This window comes from Nyctereutes procyonoides, unplaced genomic scaffold, assembly GCF_905146905.1.
Source record: "Nyctereutes procyonoides isolate TBG_1078 unplaced genomic scaffold, NYPRO_anot_genome, whole genome shotgun sequence".
In the NCBI taxonomy this organism is placed as follows: Eukaryota; Metazoa; Chordata; class Mammalia; order Carnivora; family Canidae; genus Nyctereutes; species Nyctereutes procyonoides.
Window position 1 is genome coordinate 24,208,978 of NW_026575024.1, and position 18,782 is coordinate 24,227,759.

At 41.8% G+C, this 18,782-nt stretch overlaps 1 protein-coding gene across 1 annotated transcript in view; it reads left to right on the plus strand.

Annotated features, from left to right (window-relative positions):
- Nucleotides 1–18,782, plus strand: part of PIGU (phosphatidylinositol glycan anchor biosynthesis class U) — a 95,952-nt gene that overhangs the window by 59,468 nt on the left and 17,702 nt on the right. The window contains exons 8-10 of the mRNA XM_055305292.1: nucleotides 10,611–10,765; nucleotides 12,554–12,697; nucleotides 15,054–15,178. Of these exons, the coding sequence (XP_055161267.1) occupies nucleotides 10,611–10,765; nucleotides 12,554–12,697; nucleotides 15,054–15,178 (424 nt within the window). The remainder of the gene's footprint in view (nucleotides 1–10,610; nucleotides 10,766–12,553; nucleotides 12,698–15,053; nucleotides 15,179–18,782) is intronic.

Below are 18,782 nucleotides of genomic sequence, written 5' to 3' on the forward strand. Positions count from 1 at the left end.
ATATTATATGGAATTTTTACATTTTACTCTCTTTCCCCAGTAACATTCTGTTGTCTCTGTTGACTCTAGGAGGGGGCCAACTCAGAGGTGGCAATGCTGTTAGCTTACCTTTTCTTTAGAACAGCTGAAAGAAAATGAGGGGCGCCTGGGCGGCTCAGTCAGTTAAGCATCTGCCTTCGGCTCAGGTCATGATCCAGGGTCCCAGGACCCAGCCCTGCATTGGGCTCCCTGCTCTGGCAGGAGTCTGCTTCTTCCTCTGCCCTTCCCCTTGCTCGTGCTCTCCCTCTCTCTCAAATAAATAAATCTTTAAAAAAATAATAAAAAAGAACAGGTGAAAATGAGTGTGAGCACTTAATCATGCAATTGCAATTAACTTTTCTACCAGCTTTGTTGCCTCTAATATACCTATCATGTAAAATATATTTCCTGGGTCTTATCCTGATAGTCTAAGAACTTAAGTATAAAAACTTATTAGATTTCAACTTCCTTGGGCAGCCTGGGTGGCTCAGCAGTTTAGCGCTGCCTTCAGCCCAGGGCCTGATCCTGGACACCCAGGATCGAGTTCCATATCGGGCTCCCTGCATGGAGCCTGCTTCTGCCTCTCTCTCTCTCTCTCTCTCTCTCTCTCTATCTATCTATCTATCTATCTATCTATCTATCTCTCATGAATAAATAAATAAAATCTTAAAAAAAAAAAAAAGATTTCAACTTCCTTAAGAGTTTTGGGTTTTTTTCCTGGTACTGACTTTTTGCCTTTTTCACCGTAATATGAGAAAGAAATGATTTCTGTACAGAAAATGCTTTCTTTTTTTTTTTAAAGATTTAATATTTATTTGTGGGAGGCGGGGGGGGAGGGTGGGGGACACAAGCGGGAGGGGCAGAGGGAGATAGGAAAATAACCTGAAACAGACTCTGCACTGATCATACCGACATAGGGCTGAATCTCATGACCCATGAGATGATGACCTGAGCTGAAACCAAGTTTGAACATTCAACCAACTGTACCACTCAAGTGCCACTAGAAAATGCTTTTCTCCCTAGTGCTTTAGAAAATTGGGGGGGAAGGAGATAATTACACATTTTTCCCCTTTCCTATTATAGTTAGGCTTTTCTTGACCAGTCTGAGAATTCTTTTACTTCCTGAAATTTTTGTGTACATTAGCAACCATATAACCTCGGGGATGTAACTACAGGTTGCTTTTTTCAGGTTGAGAGTATATAGCCCATGGACCACATCTGGCCCACAGAGGTATTTTATTTGACTATGCTGTTTAATTATTTTAATTAGTTGTCAACATTTTAAAAACTCATTTAAAATTTTATCTTTCTGGCTTCTTTTGAAAAATTGGGAGATCTGTCTCCTTTAGACAAGGCATACCCTTTTCACAGTTAAGCATAGTCTCTGTGCTTCATTTCTTTATTTTTTTAAAGATTTTATTTATTTATTCATGAGAGAGGCAGAGAGAGAGAAGCAGAGACACAGGCAAAGGGAGAAGCAGGCTCCACACAGGGAACCTGATGCGGGACTCGATCCTGGGTCTCTAGGATCACACCCTGGGCCAAAGGCAGTGCTAAACTGCTGAGCCACTCGCTGTACTTCATTGCTATTACCTAACTTCATTCATTTGTTACCTGCCTGGCCTCTGGAGAAGTTTGAATATGTGTGTATATTTATGTTTATGTCCTCCAGAAGGTCTAGAAACAGTCACTGACCCAGTATCAGTAAGTATCCTTAGGGCTCAGATTGTGATCTTACAATACCATTTTTACGCACTAAAAGAAATGAGTTTCTCAGAGAAATGGCTAATTCTACGTTTAGGGCAGGAAATGTACAGGATAATCCTAGACTACTGTGATACCAGATAACAGGGAAGCTATGAAAGACTGCTGGGGTCATCTCAAAAGGACTCAGGATCCAACTTGAAGAGGCTCTCACTGACCAAAGAGGGACAGTTTGAGTTTCATTAGGATTAGAACTGAAATGAATTAAAACTCATATTTAAATTCAGGCATTCATAATGATATTAGAAAGGTCAATTGGTAATTGATCCAATTAGAATTGAGAGAGAACCAATTCATTACCTTGAGTACTGGAAATAAAAGGAAAAAAATAAGCACTTATCTTGTCTTTCCTATACCATTAGGTAACCATATAGTAGGTGAGCTACTATATATTTTTGAGCTTGCAAATGAAGACAAATTGATGGGATAGCATCGTTTTGTAGTACCAGTTATCTAGGCATTGAGTATTAATAGCTACTAATGTGAAAAACAAACAAATCATGCCTCCTGAGAAAAGAACACACCACCACCAGAGTTTTGCCAAGGGGATCAAATCTGAAATTGATTAAGCTTCAGGATCCAGCTGCCAATTTGCAAAAAATACTGAATACCAAGTATATAATTAGCAAAAAAAAAACAGACTGTGGGAAGTTCTACAGGTTAAATGCCCATATTCTTCAACCCATGAATCGTAGGGGGCACAAGTGGGATGGGTTGTAGGACCTGTAGATTAAGAGACTTAAAAGTTTTATTAAATTTTGAAAAAATGGGCAAGCTAAACTGTAGTGTAAAGGAATACACAGTTTGATAGAAAGCCATTTAGAAATGCAAGGAAGTGGGACGCCTAGGTGGCTCAGGGGTTGAGCGTCTGCCTTTGGCTCAGGTTGTGATTGCAAGGTCCTGGAATCAAGTCCCACATCAGGCTCCCTGCGAAGTCTCCCTCTCCTGTGTCTCTGCCTCTCTCTCTCTCTCTAGGTCTCTCATGAATAAATAAATAAAATCTTTTAAGAAAGGAAGGAAGGAAGGAAGGAAGGAAGGAAGGAAGGAAGGAAGGAAGGAAGGAAGGAAGGAAGGAAGAAAGAGAAAGAAAAAAGAAAGGAAGAAATAGAAGGAAAGAAAGAAAGGAAGGAAGGAAGGAAGGAAGGAAGGAAGGAAGGAAGGAAGGAAGGAAGGAAGGAAAGAAGGAAGGAAGGAAGGAAATGCAAGGAAGTGAGTACTCTATAAGCCAGGATCAGTGATGACTTTGGAGGGAGGAAGAGACTGGCTGGCACAGGGCTCAGAGAGAGACTTGGGGGAGTGGTGGGACATTTCTTCCTCCTGACCTTACAGATGTTTGTCTCATAATCATTCACTAGGTTATATATTTGTTTTATGTGGTTTTCTGTATTTTGTGTTTTATTTTACAATGAAAAGATTTTTTAAAAAATTGATCCAAAAGTTTAGGGCACCATTCTCCCAACCCTTCAACTCACATACATTTCATTTTAAGTTGGCATTTACTATTGAAGAAAAAGAGGTAGGTAAAATGAATGCTTATCTGTTCCCTGGGAAATGTGCAATGTGGACCTCTTGATTAAATCTCGCTCTAGGGCTTATAAATAACAAGCCATCAAAGAAAGGATCACTTGAGTTTCTTTTTTAAGCATTTCAGGCGTGCTGCACTTGATGTAATGGGAGTGGTCCTGAAAGATTATTTAATCTTTAATCAGACCCAGGTTTTATAAATAGATTCAGTAAACATTCTACATGACATTATATTCTCAGGGCTCTGTTTCCTAAAGCAAATCTACTCCCAGACCAAGTTTTGTTTTGTTTTGTTTTTTTAGACCAAGTTTTAAGAACAAAATTATACCTAAAATTTAATGTCCATTTGACATCACAGATTTGCCAAGAAAAAAATCATTTTCCCACTCAAGCATCGACAGTGACATCTTAGGTCCAATGAAGCACGGAGAACGTGGCAGCAAACCAAAATTTGGGGGCTGCTAACAGATTTGTGAAAAGTGAAACCTCATCTCCTGGATCTGTGCTTAGGACTCTCTTCCAAGAGTGGCCTTGAACAGTCTACCTGATTCAGTTCTTCATGGCTGCCTTTTTCACTTCCTACTTCCCTTCTTTAAATCCCATTAAGTAGGGAGGAAGGGAAAAACAAACCAAAAGAATATTTTAACTTTTGAGGGTTTTTTCCATCCATCCCTGGACTGTGGTTTTCTCCCTCCCCCCCCCCCCACCCTCCTTGCCTCCTTTCCTTCTATGCCAGATGGCAGTATTTTTCAGGAAGAGGGATCAGGATGATCAACTCTACAGGGAACTCAGAACCTTACGTGCCTTCCTCTTTGAATTTATCTGTGGAGGCCTCCTCTTTGTGGAATCATTTTCTATCCCCAAAAATATAATGTTCTCTTGAAACTTGTTCTTTTAGAGCAGCATTGTCAATAGAACTTTTTGTGATGGTGGAAATGTTCTGTTTTTGTATATTGTCAATTGTCAAAATATAAATAAACATAAGAGAAGTAGTAGGTGCAATCGAAGTATTCAAAAGAAGTAGAATTGGTTTAAGTATTTAGAGATGCTTATTATATTTTCGTGAAAAGGAATTAAGAATCTAGGAAGGCCTGTAACTTCTTCCTTTGGAGATGGTGCCAAAGGCTTCATTCCTAATCCATCCCCCACCTAACCTTCTTTTTTTTTTTTTTTTAAGATTTTATTTATTTATTCATGAGAGACACAGATAGAGGCAGAGACACAGGCAGAGAGAGAAGCAGGCTGCATGCAGGGAGCCCGATGTGGGACTCCATACCCGGTCTCCAAGGTAACACCCTGGGCTGAAGATGGCGCTAAACCGCTAAGCCACCCAGCTGCCCCCCACCCACCTCTAACCTTTTTAGGAGGATTTCTGGTTGCCTGATGTGACTCCAAGGACAACAGACCCCTGCCTCTGGGATAGTAATAATATCCTTCTGCCTTGAGTGAACCTTTTTTTTTTTTTTTTTAGTTTATTTATTTATTATTTTTAGTAATCTCCACACCCAGTATGGGGCTCAAACTCACAATCTCCAGATCAAGAGTCATGTGTTCATCCAACTGAGCCAGCCAGGTGCCCCAAGTGAATCTTTTTTACAATAGGTAATTGGAACAACTAAAAGGGGAGAGAGCTGGGACTTCATGGATTTTCTAGAATGATTTGTGTGAAATGCTTTGTGCCTGCTTGCTAATGAATATTTGTTTGACAAATGTATTTGCTTGACAAATATTTGTTTGACAAATGAAACTTGCTTTCTTTGCAGCATGAGTGTAGAGTGGGAGCTAACCTTCATCCACCTCAAACTTTTCATGACAACTGTTAAAAGAACCTGAATTGCATACTTTAAAGTAGTTAAATATATGTTGTATGGATTTCATCTAAAAAAATCCAATATTAATATTAGCCTATTGCTCAAATTTTTCTAGCTTTGACCTAGAAAAGGGGGCTCCTTTAAATCCTTAAATCCTTTTGTGGGGCAGCCCGGGTGGCTCAGAGGTTTAGCACCGCCTTCAGCCCAGGGTGTGACCCTGGAGACCGGGGATCGAGTCCCACATCGGGCTCCTTGCACAGAGCCTGCTTCTCCCTCTGCCTGTGTCTCTGCCTCTCTCTCTCTCTCTCTCTCTGTGTGTGTGTGTGTGTGTGTGTCTCTCACAAATAAATAGTTTTTTAAAAATCAGCTTTTGTGTTCTTTTGACAACCCTCATCTTTTTGAGGCTTTCTTTCCTTTCTTTATGGTACCGTAAGATGTTCCAAGCTCATCTTGTATTTTCCCAGCCCCAGCCCTGGAATCAACTACTTCTTCAGGGATTCCTGGTTTTCTTTTATTGGTGAATGCTATTTAGAAACCAGTTGTGGGGTACCTGCGTGGTTCAGTGGTTAAGCATCTGCCTTCAGCTCAGGTCGTAATCCTGGGTTTCTGGGATTGAGTCCTGCATCAGGCTTCAGGCTCCCCATAGGGAGCCTGCTTCTCCCTTTGCTTATGTCTTTGCCTCTCTCTGTGTGTCTCTCATGAATAAATAAATACTTAAAAAAAAAAAAGGAAAGAAAGAAACCAGGCATTATAGGTATGCTTCTAGCAGACAGAGCTACGAAATATATGTATGTATCTACACTACCCACCCCCGCCACTAGCATGTCTATAATTCTGTATCTGTCTCTTTGTACTAATACCTCTGATCCCGATATTTGTTTATACTGATACCTGTGATTCTAGTCCAACACCACAGGAATCACTTTAGTGTCCCCTTTTTCCTTGTGTAGAATTTCTTTCTCTAATGATTGGAAGCCCAACTTTCATTATCTACAGTTTATTTGCTAATAATGTTCAGTTCTAGAATACACACAAAGTTGTTCTAGAATTGCTGTGAGAGGGCAGCCTGGGTGGCACAGTGGTTTAGTGCCACCTGCAGCCCAGGGTGTGATCCTGGAGACCCCGGATCGAGTCCCATGTCAGGCTCCCTGCGTGGAGCCTGCTTCTCCCTCTGCCTGTGTCTCTGCCTCTCTCTCTCTCTCTCTCTCTCTCTCTCTCTCGCGCGCGCGCGCGCTCTGTCTCTCTGTCGCTCATGAATAAATAAAATCTTAAAAAAAATAGAATTGCTAATTGCTGTGAGAAATACCCATGTCAGAAATATATCTCCTGACCTGATTACAACACGTACACATAATTCTTTTTGTCTTGAGCATTACAGTATTCTGTCAAGTTACTGTTTCTCGAAATCACTCAGGTTGGTTCTTTCCTTCTCCCATGTGGCCCTTCAGCATAGTCCTCTTATTCATGATACAGTTAGGCTCACTTATTACTGTTCATAGGATTTTAGATTTCCTCTACACCTTGGTAGGTTTTAAATTTTTGTTTATTTGAGGGTATGTGAAGAGACTAAGAAATATTGCTATAGTTCTAAGAAATCAGCTATACAAAAAACTTTCAGAGAAGTACCACCCTATCTTCATCTCTACTATTGTGTTCTTTTTCATTCTTTCTCTGTCACCCTAAGTAACTATTTTTAGTTTCTGGTTTATTTTTCCTGTGTTTCTTTTGCACAAGTGAGCAGATTACATGTGTATTTTCTTCTTTCTTATATGAAGGATAGTATGCTCTAGGTACCCTTATGTGCTTTACTTTTTTTACTGTTCTTTCCTGGAAGTCACTGCAGATTGATACATAGAGATCTTTATTCTTTTTTACAGCAGTGTAGTACTCCATTGTATGGCTGTACCAGAGTTCAACCCTCCCCTTTGTATGGGGATTTAGATGGTTTCTAATATTTTGTAATCACAACTAATGCTTTAATAAGTAACCTTGTATATGTATGTATTTTCATATTGTCAGAGGGGTATCTTCAAGGTAGATTTCTAGAAGTAGGATTACTGGAGCCAAAAGTTAAGTATTTACGTATTTTTTTTAGGTCTTTTCAAATTTCCCTCCATAGGGATTGTACAAAATTTTTATTCCCACCAGTAATGTAGGATAGTGCCTGTTTTTCCACAGCTTTGCTAACAGAATGTGTTGTCACATTTCAAAATTTTTGCCAGTCTGATTATGAGAAATGGTATCTCAGTGTTGTTTTCATTTGCATTTCTCTAAATACGAGTTAAATACCTCGTCATGTTTCTGGAGTATCTGTTCATTTTTCCTCCTCATTCTTCTGTTGTATTTAGGTATGTTTTTCCTCAATTTTTAGGAATCCTTTATATATTAGGAATATTAACCTGCAAATATTTCCTTCCAGTTTCTTACTTTTTTTTTTTACTTTTTTTTTTTACTTAATTTTTTTTACTTAATTTTGGTGTTTTTCTTTAACAGCTTTTATTTTATTATTATTTTTTAATAAATTAATTTTTATTGGTGTTCAATTTACCAATTTTTTTTACTTAATTTTTTTTTACTTAATTATGGTGTTTTTCTTTAACAGCTTTTATTTTATTATTATTTTTAATAAATTAATTTTTATTGGTGTTCAATTTACCAACATACAGAATAACACCCAGTGCTCATCCCGTCAAGTGTCCCCCTCAGTGCCCGTCACCCATTCACCCCCACACCCCGCCCTCCTCCCCTTCCACCACCCCTAGTTCGTTTCCCAGAGTTAGGAGTCTTTATGTTCTGTGTCCCTTTCTGATATTTCCCACACATTTCTTCTCCTTTCCCTTATATTCCCTTTCACTATTATTCATATTCCCCAAATGAATGAGAACATACACTGTTTGTCCTTCTCCGATTGACTTACTTCACTCAGCATAATACCCTCCAGTTCCATCCACGTTGAAGCAAATGGTGGGTATTTGTCGTTTCTAATGGCTGAGTAATATTCCATTGTATACATAGACCACATCTTCTTTATCCATTCATCTTTCGATGGACACCGAGGCTCCTTCCACAGTTTGGCTATTGTGGACATGGCTGCTAGAAACATCGGGGTGCAGGTGTCCCGGCGTTTCATTGCGTCTGAATCTTTGGGTAAATCCCTAACAGTGCAATTGCTGGGTCGTAGGGCAGGTCTATTTTTAATTCTTTGAGGAACCTCCACACAGTTTTCCAGAGTGGCTGCACCAGTTCACAGTCCCACCAACAGTGTAAGAGGGTTCCCTTTTCTCCGCATCCTCTCCAACATTTAACAGCTTTTATTTTTATCAAGATATAAGTTTACTTAAAGTATACAATTCAATGATTTTTGGATATTCAGAGTTGTGCAGCCATGACCGCAATCAGTTCTAGAACATTTTTATCACCCAAAAGGAAATCCCATGCCCATTAGCCTTCACTCTCTGTTTTGCTCCTTTCCCCTCTAGCCCTAAGTGACTAGTATTCTAAGCAACTAGTATTCTGGTTTTTTTTGTCTTTATATATTTTCCTATATTAGACATTTCATACAAATGGAATCATACAATATGTGGTCTTGTGACTGATTTCTTTCACTTAGCATGATGTTTTCAAGGTTCATCCCTGTTGTAGTGTTTATTAGTATTTCATTACTTGCATGTTTGTATTTCCATATGAAAGGTTGAAATTCCATACGAATTTAATCTTCTATAATTCCATAAAATAGCTTGTTGACATTTTTGTTGGGATTGCATTATTGCATTGAATTTATAAATTAAATTAGGAAGAACTGAACTCTTTATAATTTGGAATCATCCTAAGCAAGGACAGGGGATATTTGTCCATCTGTTCAAGTCCACTTTAGTGTCTTTCAGGAGTATTTAAAAATTTTCCATGAATAGGTTTTACACATTTCTTGTTAGACTTAATTCTAAGTTTCCTTTTCCTTGGTGTTATTGTAAATGTGGTTTTCTCTACCATTGTGTCCTCTAATTGTTTATTATTAGTGCATATGAAGGATATTTGTATGTTAATTTTATATTCTGCCACCTCACTGAATTCTTTTATTGCTTGTTATTTTTATCATAAGTAGTTGTTGCATATATCTGACACTAATATGATTTCTTGTTTTTAAGCTGTTTGTGTTACATGTATTAATAGCTTTTCTTATGTTGGAATAACCTTGAGTTTTTGGAATAGATCCATTCTGGTCATAACCTACCTTTATCACGTATTATTGAATTACGTTAGATAATATTTCATTTAGCATCTTTGCATTTGTGTTGGTAAGTGGTTTCGGTATCAAACTTATATTTGCTGTGAAAAAGTTAATGTAAGATTAGAATAAATACCTGCTTCTTGAATGTTGGTAGAGCTTTCCTGTAAAACAGACTGGGCCTGCTCTTTTCTTTATGGGAAAATTTTTCATTACTAATTCAATTTCTTAAATGTTTATAGGACCATTCAAATGTTCTGTTTCTTGTTGTCCCCTAATCTTTTATATTACGCTTTAGAAAAGTTGAAAGACTAGTAGAAGTACCTTTTATTTAGATGACCCAGTTAACCATTGTGCCACATTTTCTATGTCTGTATCTATGTAGATATATAGATTTTGTTTTCCTAACTCATTCTCAAGGAAGTTACAAATTTATTAGAGTGTGCTATTTAGGGTTGCCTGGGTGGCTCAGTCGGTTGGGTGTCACTGTCAGTTCAGGTTGTGATCCAGGGTCCTGGAATCGAACCCAGTGTTGGGCTCCCTGCTCAGCGGGGTGTCTGCTTCTCCCTCTCCCTCTGCCCCTCTGCCAGTTTGTGTGTACTCTTGATCTCTCAAATATTTAAAGAAAAAAAAAATGTGCTATTTGTATTTCCTACTTGTTTACTGATTTTTTTGTCTGTTTGATCTGTCAGCTACCTACTGATGATTGTTATGTCTGTTTTTCCTTTATAGTCCTGTCCATGTTTGTTTTATATATGTTTATTTTTATTTTTTTAAGATTTTATTTATTTATTCATGATAGACATAGAGAGGGAGAGAGAGGCAGAGACACAGGCAGAGGGAGAAGCAGGCTCCATGCCAGGAGCCTGACGCGGAACTCGATCCCGGGACTCCAGGATCGCGCCCTGGGCCAAAGGCAGGCGCCAAACCACTGAGCCACCCAGGGATCCCGTTTTATATATTTTTAGACTGTTAACTAGATACATACAAGTTTAGAGCTGTTACATCTTTCTAATGAACCTTTTATCAGTATGGAAGACCTTTATTTCTGCAATACTTTATACATTAAAGTTTATTTTATCTGTTAACAGTATAACTAAACTAGTTTTCTTTTGGTTAGTGTTTACCTAGCATAAGTAAATCCTTTTAAGTCCTTTGATTTTCAGTTTTTTTGTGTCCTGTTCTTTGCGGAAGAGATCTTGAAGTTTAAGCTGGTAATTTCTTTCTGTCCTTGACATCCTAAATATACCATTTTCCTTCTCTCCTAGCGGCAGTACATACCTGTGAAAGTGAAGAGCAAAGCCTTCTGGATCTTCTCTTGGGAATATGCCATGATGTACGTGGGAAGTCTAGTGGTAATCATTTGCCTCTCCTTCTTCCTCCTCAGCTCCTGGGATTTCATCCCTGCAGTCTATGGCTTCATGTAAGTAATGACTTCATTAGAAAACTCTGGAATCTAATTTGGTTTTCCCAGCTCCAGCTGGAATCAGAGGGTGAGCAACCACAGGGAGCATCTAGACACAGTAGTCCTCAAACTTCAGTGTGCACCAGAATCACCTACAAGGCTTGTTAACACCCAGATTCTGAGCCCCACTTCTAGAGGTTTTGATTAAGTAAGTTTGGGGTAGGAACCAAGAATTTACATTTCTAACTAGTTTTCAGGTGATGCTAAACATCCAAGAACATATGTTGAGAACCACAGGTCTAGCAAGTACCTTCAATCTATTAAGATTAAAGAGTACTCTCTAAGAACATCTGAAACAACTACCAGCTTCTGCCTAGAAGGGTTTGGTTCAGTCCCCAACAGAAATGGATATATTCCTCTGCTGCAAGAGGGTCTCTGACAGTTTTAAAATAAAGCCACCTCCCATGTGTCACACATATAGAGTAAATCAAAACAGAGTATGAATTCTGCAGACATTTTCCAATCATCTCGGGGCTGAGGAGGATGGTCACTGCTCAGACCTCAAGGAACTCACAGCCCAGTGAGGTGGTAGAGAGTTAAGCCTGTAAGGGCTATGGAGCCTATGGAGTGGCAGGCTCCCCTTTGGGATTCTGGACTGCTAATTTGTGTTAAGTCCTGGCTGAGCATAATCTATAGCAATTCATGCTGTTCCTTAGATAGGAGTTTGTATTGCTGGTGAAAAACTTTCCCTGGCTTTTTGCTGACCCACAGATTTTGTTCTTTACCTCACTTCACAGAAAAGGAAATGTAGTCACAGCAGGAGGCAAAGACTTGTCCTGGGTGGAGGCCTTGGTCAGCGAACTCTGACCATGAGCCATTGCATATTTCTCCCTTCTCCATGGTCTATTTATTGCCCTTTTAAAATTGTGAGTTGACATCAGTTTCAACTCTGTTTTTTAAAATAAAACCTATAATGTAAGTTTTCAGAAGAGCCAGAATAACAACCAATATAACTAGACAAAAAGCTTTCCAGTGAAACCCTTATTTCTCAAATGAAATCTGGGATCCTAGCTGGAACCTGCTGATGCTTCCTCAAGACCCCAGAAATTATTGTGGTGTCAGGCACTGTCTCTGGTTCTTGCTGTGGGGATGCAGCGACAGAATGGGGAGCAGCAGGATCTTTGAGCTTGCTCCTCTAGGCAAGTCTTTGGAATGCTCCAAATAGATATTGTTGTTGTTTTTTTTTTAAGATTTTATTTATTTATTCATAGAGACAGAGAGAGAGAGAGAGAGAGGCAGAGACACAGGCAGAGGGAGAAGCAGGCTCCATGCAGGGAGCCCAACATGGGACTCGATCCTGGGTCTCCAGGATCCCGCCCTGGACTGAAGGCGGCACTAAACCGCTGAGCCACCAGGGCTGCCCAGATATTGTTTGTTTAAAACCCATTCCTCTTTTGTTACAATCCTGGATATCTCCTACATTTAAACATATGTATTTTAGGCAGTAGAAGAGGGCCACTCTTTTGACTTCTAGCCTGTATCCTGCCTCATTTCAGATCTTTTATGTACCCTGGAGTTTGGTTCAGCTGATGTTATAGGTTATCATTTTTGGTTTCCCTGCCCCTTGTTTTTTATTAGTTACCTTTATACAGGGTGCCTAGAGAGGTCCTCACATCCCAATCTCAGTGGGGACAGTCATCCTTGGCTGCCCAGTAGTGACCAAAATCCTTAGGAGAAAACCAGGTTAAAGCAGACTGTTTAAAATTTGGCTCTCTTTTTTCTCTCCCTTTGTTTTTTTCCTTCCAGACTTTCTGTTCCGGATCTCACTCCAAATATTGGTCTTTTTTGGTATTTCTTTGCGGAGATGTTTGAGCACTTCAGCCTCTTCTTTGTATGTGTGTTTCAGATCAACGTCTTCTTCTACACCATCCCCTTAGCCATAAAGCTAAAGTAAGTGGTTGGACCTGCTGCTTTGTCTACAGAGCCATCTATAGTCTTACAGGTGCCTTTCATACTGAGAGCATTGCTATCAGGTTTATGCCATCTTTGCCTAGGAAACCCTGCCCTTGATGGCCTCCAATTCCAGTAGCCATAACCAGTAATAGAGTCACACCAAGTACAGGTTGCAGGGAGGGTTCTTTGGAGGATATTTCCAGAGGAGCCAGAAGATATTTCCCCTGGCTTCACTCTGAGCCCACAGTGCTACTGAACCCACTCACTATTTTGGATAAGAGGAAGGGTTTAGATTTGGAGGGTATCTTTGGAAAAAGTGGATCTTGTTGGGTGTCCTCCATCAGTATCCCAAAGACAGTGGGGACTCAGGATGTATTATCTGGGAGGTTGGCTACCTGCAGCTCTGTTTCATCTTCTGATCAATTTCTGTCAAAAGGCTTGTTTGTGGAGCTCTCTTCTCTATATAGTGTAAGAAAGCTAACATGTACTGAGCCTGGCTCCATCCCAGCCCTTTTTAGACTTTCTGAAAAGTGTTCTTACCTAACCTTTCCAGCACTTCTTGGAAGTAGGCATCATTTTATTATCATCACTTCCATTTTATAGTTGAGGAATGGACATTCAGAGAAGTGGAACCATTTTCCCAGAGACACACAGCTAGTAAGTAGTGGAGCTGGGATTCAGACCTACGTTTGTCTCCAAAATCTATACTCATCCCCCTGCACCATGCCAAACTCCTGAGAGGGATCACTTGTAGTAGCCCCCAGAAGATGTTCTGTTATCCTGGCTTCAGAGAAGGAAAAACAGGCACTGACATAGATATGCATTAATGGTCCAGAGAATTTGGTTTATGTTTCAAGAGCCTGAGTTCTCTGTTCTAACCTTCCTGCCAGTCTTCATAACCACCAATGTGCATGGTTCCCATTCTATAAAACTCAGAGCTCATGCCTCCTTCCCATAACATAGCCTTGGCCTGGCATCTGACAGAAAATCTTCATTGGCCTGGCAGGCTCCAGAACTCTGGCAGCCTTGCCCAGCATTGCAGGAGGTTCTGGTCTCCATAGTTTTGTGACCATATTTTCACTGGCCTTTTCATAGAAATGTTGCCAACTCTTACCAGCGACCTAAAAAGCCCACAGCCAGTGATTTGGATTGTCTTTAGGAAGACACTGAGCTAGCTAGACCCTTCTAAAGCTTACAGGACTGTGAGACTTTGCCGAGTCTGAAGCATTTGCTGTGTAAAACTGCTTAAGTGTTTGGGGTGTGTACATGTTTGTCTCCACATCTCAGATTTATACCCCACTGAGTCAACTCTGACCTTTGACCTACAAGACAAGAATGCCATTTAATCCCTGAAGAAAAACTTTATGAGTTGGGCATTTAGGTACTACACAGAAATAGGCCACATGCATGTTGTTTAGGTACAGCTGAGGAGGGTATAGATCTGGCCTCTTCCTGTTGGCTTCCTTTTAGCACTTGGTCAGTTCTCAGAAGAACACTGGAAATGGAGCTCTGTTCCCACCCTTCCTGATGAGAGCCGTGATCGTGCTAAGCACTCAGGAGAACAGTACTGGTGATGCTTAAAAGTTTGGAAATAAACAGTCCCACTGCTTACTAACTTACCTACCTTCTCTGAACCTCTCTTTCCTCATCTGCAAAGTGTGGGTGACAATACTGCGTACTGAGGAGTAGCTGAAGTGTAGTAGGGATCACACATTGTAGTGCAAGGAAAGGGCCTAGGACAGAATTTGGCACATAGTGAGGGTTTAGGAAATGGTAGCCGTTATTGTTTGTTTAAGGTAACATGAACTCCAGTTCCAGTGCATAAGAGTTGAAAAGCTGCCTGTAGCAATCAGTTGTATTTCTGGAAAGGAGCTCATCATGGCTAAGGGTCCGTAGATTCCACTGACCAAACTATCAGAGAAGAATGTCAGCCAGGAGGCACTTCTTGCCCTGGGTTTGGTTGTCAGAGGAGCCTCTGGCAAGGGAGGCTACCTGATTACTCTGACAAGCAACCATTAGAGCCCAGTAATGAAGGTGACTTCCTTTGTTTTCTTCCTCAGTGGCTCCTGGGGTAAGGCCCAGAGCTGGGATGGGGGTTGGGGGTGACAAGCTGTTTCTCTGGTGTTTACTGGGCCCTCTTCACCACCACCTCCGGACGTCTCTGGGTCCCTGCAGTTTTCTGCTGTGCTACTTGGTCTAGGCCCCCATGTCTTGTGGGCAACTGAGCCAGCCACTCCCTGAAGTCCCCTAGAGAGTATTTTTGGGTTCAAGGGATGGGGTTAGGAGTCTCTAGGGTGAGCCTGGTCCCTGACTGATCTCTCCCTCTCTGTCTGCCTGCCCCACCCCGCCCCAGGGAGCACCCTATCTTCTTCATGTTCATCCAGATTGCTATCATCTCCATCTTCAAGTCCTACCCAACGGTGGGGGATGTGGCCCTCTACATGGCCTTCTTCCCTGTGTGGAATCATCTCTACAGATGTGAGTACTCCTGCCTCTAAACCTCTGGTGGCAGATTTGTGTCAGCCTGGTCCCTGGATGAAACAGCCAAGGAAAAAGCAATTGATAGGCATTTGCTTGGCATCTGCTCTGCTAGCAGCACTGGGAGAGAGGCAGTGACCTCAGTGTCTCTCTGCTAGGCACTACAGACTAATGATGATAATAAAAATAAGCATTTTGGGGTGCATGGGTAGCTCAGTCTTTTAAGCAGCTGCCATCAGCTCAAGTCATGATCTCAGGGTCCTGGGATTAGGCCAGGTCAGCTCCCTGCTTAGCAGGGAGTCTGCCTTTCCCTCTCCCTCTGCCCTCCCCACTCCCTACCCCTTGCTTGAGCTCATTCACTCTCTCTCAAATAAAAAAATAAAACCTTTAAAAAAAATAAAATAAGCATTTTCTTAAAGATTTATTTATCTGAGAGAGTGAGAGTGGTGGGAGGGGCAGAGAGAGAATCTTAAGCAGACTCCCTGCTGAGTTCAGGGCCCACGACATGGGGCTCTGCCCCATGACTCATGAGATCACAACCTGAGCTGATTCCAAGAGTCTGACATTTAACTGATGGAGCCAACCAGGTGCCACAAAATAACCACCATTTTTTGAGGACTTACTCAGTAATTACCTTGCCACTGTGGTTTTAAGAATGTTCCATGCATTAGGTCATTTTACCTTCACACCAGCCTTGGTAGGAAAATATCACCATTTTGCAGATGAGAAAACTGAGGTACAGAAAGGTAGAGCCACTTGTTCAAGGTCACATGATAGGTAAGTAGAAGGGCTGGCTGTGAGCCTCCAGGTAATGCTGTCCAGTAGGACTTTCTGTGAAGATGGAAATGTCCTATAGCTTCACAGTCCAATACAGTAGTCACTGGTATGACTGAGAAACTCAATTTTTAATGGAAATTTATTTAGATTTAAGAAGTCACACACACTAGACCTTGGGCTTTGAACTATTTCCTAACACTGCACCTAAACGTCTGTAGAAGACAGATGGCAGCACTAGGCATCTGCCTGCTCTGAAGACTGCTTCAGCTCTAACCATCCCCTCCTCAGAAGATGGCATACAGTGAGCTAGTTCTGCTTCCTAGGCCCCCAGTATCTTCCTCAGTTGGGCTCTTAGCCCTCTGTGAGCGTTCTTTTCAGTGTTTGTGGGCTCCCTGAGATAGGCTTACAATTCATGTACCTCTGTGTACCCAGCACCCAGAATCAGACCTGACCCACAGCTCAGCAGGTGTTTCTGGATGGGTTTTTCAGCCTCCCTAATAAAGAGGCAGTGTTAGTGGCCCAGCCCCACTTGACTCTCTAAACTAAAATGGGAAAGGAGCTGTGGAATTTGCCTTGCCTACAGTTGGTGCCCAGCAAGATGTCAAGAATGAACTGGAGGAGGGCAGGCTTCAGAGGAAGTAAATCTTTGTTATTGTTTGGGGCTGTCTGGGTGGCAACCAGGAAGTGAAACTGACCAGATGCTAGAAGGAAACTTACCTGTAAATCGGGGCCTCTGAGCAGAGGTAAACAACAGAGTGGGTGGGCCAAGCCTGGGCTGCCCTTGCAGGTGGTGGCCTGTGGGGCAGTATGCAGTCCAGCCTGACTGGGAGAAGGAAGTGGTATCTTCTGCCTGTGACATTCTCATTGCAGAGTTAAGAATCACCCTGTCTGGGGATCCCTGGGTGGCTCAGCGGTTTAACGTCTGCCTTTGGCCCGGGGCATGATCCTGGAATCCCAGGATCAAGTCCCACGTCGGGCTCCCTGCATGGAGCCTGCGTCTCCCTCCTCCTGTGTCTCTGCCTCTCTCTCTCTCTCTCTCTCTGTCTGCCATGAATAAATGAATAAATCTTTAAAAAAAAAAAAGAATCACCCTGTCCAGCGGGCTGTCAACCTGGTGCCCCTCAGCAGAGTAGAGTGGTCATGAGGTCACCATACAAGTTGACATGCCCCAGACTGTGACTGAGTGGGTCTTGGGTGCATTGATCCTCTTTCCCCAAAAGCAGGGTCATTGTTTTATTAGCTATCTATCCCAAGGGGCACCTTTTGCCCTTGATTAATCTTTCATCCCGTATTACTGAACACAGTCTGGAGCCAGAAAGACTTGAATATGGATCCTGGCTTTCCCATTTCTAGCTATTTTTAGGAAAAATCATCTAACCTTTCTGGGTCTCTTGGTTTTTAATCTGTCAAATGGGGAGAATATCTCCCTTGGGTGTTTTAAGTTTGAGAAAGAAATATATGTAAAGAGCACTGCAGTTATCACCAGTAACAATCATGCAGGAGCACCTCCTGTATAGTTCCATGATCAAAGCTTCAGGCTAAGTAGTCAGAGTCCGTCAGAATCATTAGAATAAACATATTTTTCAAAACTTGAAATAAGCTATTTTTATGTCTTCTAGCATTGAGGCAGAGAAAATAAGGATGGGGTTTCCAGAAACCTAAATGATCTAATAGATACTTTAGCTGGCTGGTTGGGCAAGCAGTTTACAGTACAGCTTAATTGAAGATCCTGCACAGAGCATTGGCTGGCCCCCTCGATCACCAGCTCCTATGGCAGAGAATACTCATGCTCAGGGTATCTGTTTAGGCCATCACAGCTGTGAGTCATTACATTCAGCCAGGAGCATCTCCAGCCTAGTCCTTTGGACCTATGGGTGGAGACTTTGAGAAGTCTCTAAGTCTAGGTTGGATATATTCAGACTTGTAATGTGGTAATTTAAACATTAGTTGCCAGTGGGGACATGCCTGCTCACACATTCACCTTTTTGTTTTCCTGTCCTGGCCAATGGGGAGGAGAGGAGGTATGTGGTTGCTGCGTTGAGTGTAGGTCCCTGACGCTGGGACTCTGTGGGGCTTGGGGCCAGGATGAGTCATACGGACACACAATTGCGATGTTAGGGAGCAGCCTGCTGGTAGAGCCAGTGCTAGCCTGCAGTGGTCCAGCTGAAAGAGCCAGTTACCAGAGGCTGAATGTGTTTGTGTGTGTGTGTGTGTGTGTGTGTGTTGTTTTGTTTTTATTGACTATTGTATAAAGATAAAAGAATACGGATGAAAAAACATACAAATTATAGAGAATAACGATACAGTAAGCACTTTTGAAGCTCCCAGGTCCCCTCTACACTCCTAGTAGGACTGGATTCTTCAAGTGGAATTTTATTTTATTTTTTAAGATTTATTTATTTGAGGAGTGTCGGAGTTACTCTGTTGGTTAAGCAGTTACCTTCAGCTCAGGTCATGATCTCAGGGTCCTAGGATGCAGCCCTGCACAGGGCTCCCCTGCTCACCAGGGAGTCTGCCTCTCCCTCTGCCCCTTCCCACCATCACTCTGCTCTCTCACTCTGCACTCGCTCTCTGAAATAAATAAATAAAATCTTTAAGAGATTAAATAAAATCTTTGAGAAAGGGAGAGAGAGAGTGAGCACTAGCAGTGGGTGTGGGGGCAGAGGGAGAAGCAGACTCCCTGCTGAGCCCAACATGGGGCTCCATCCCAGGACCCCAAGATCATGACCTGAACTGAAGGCAGCCGCTTAACTGGTGGAGCCTCCCAAGCACCCTTAGAATTTTATTTCTGAATGCCTGAGGCTCAGATAGGGAAGGTGACTCTCCT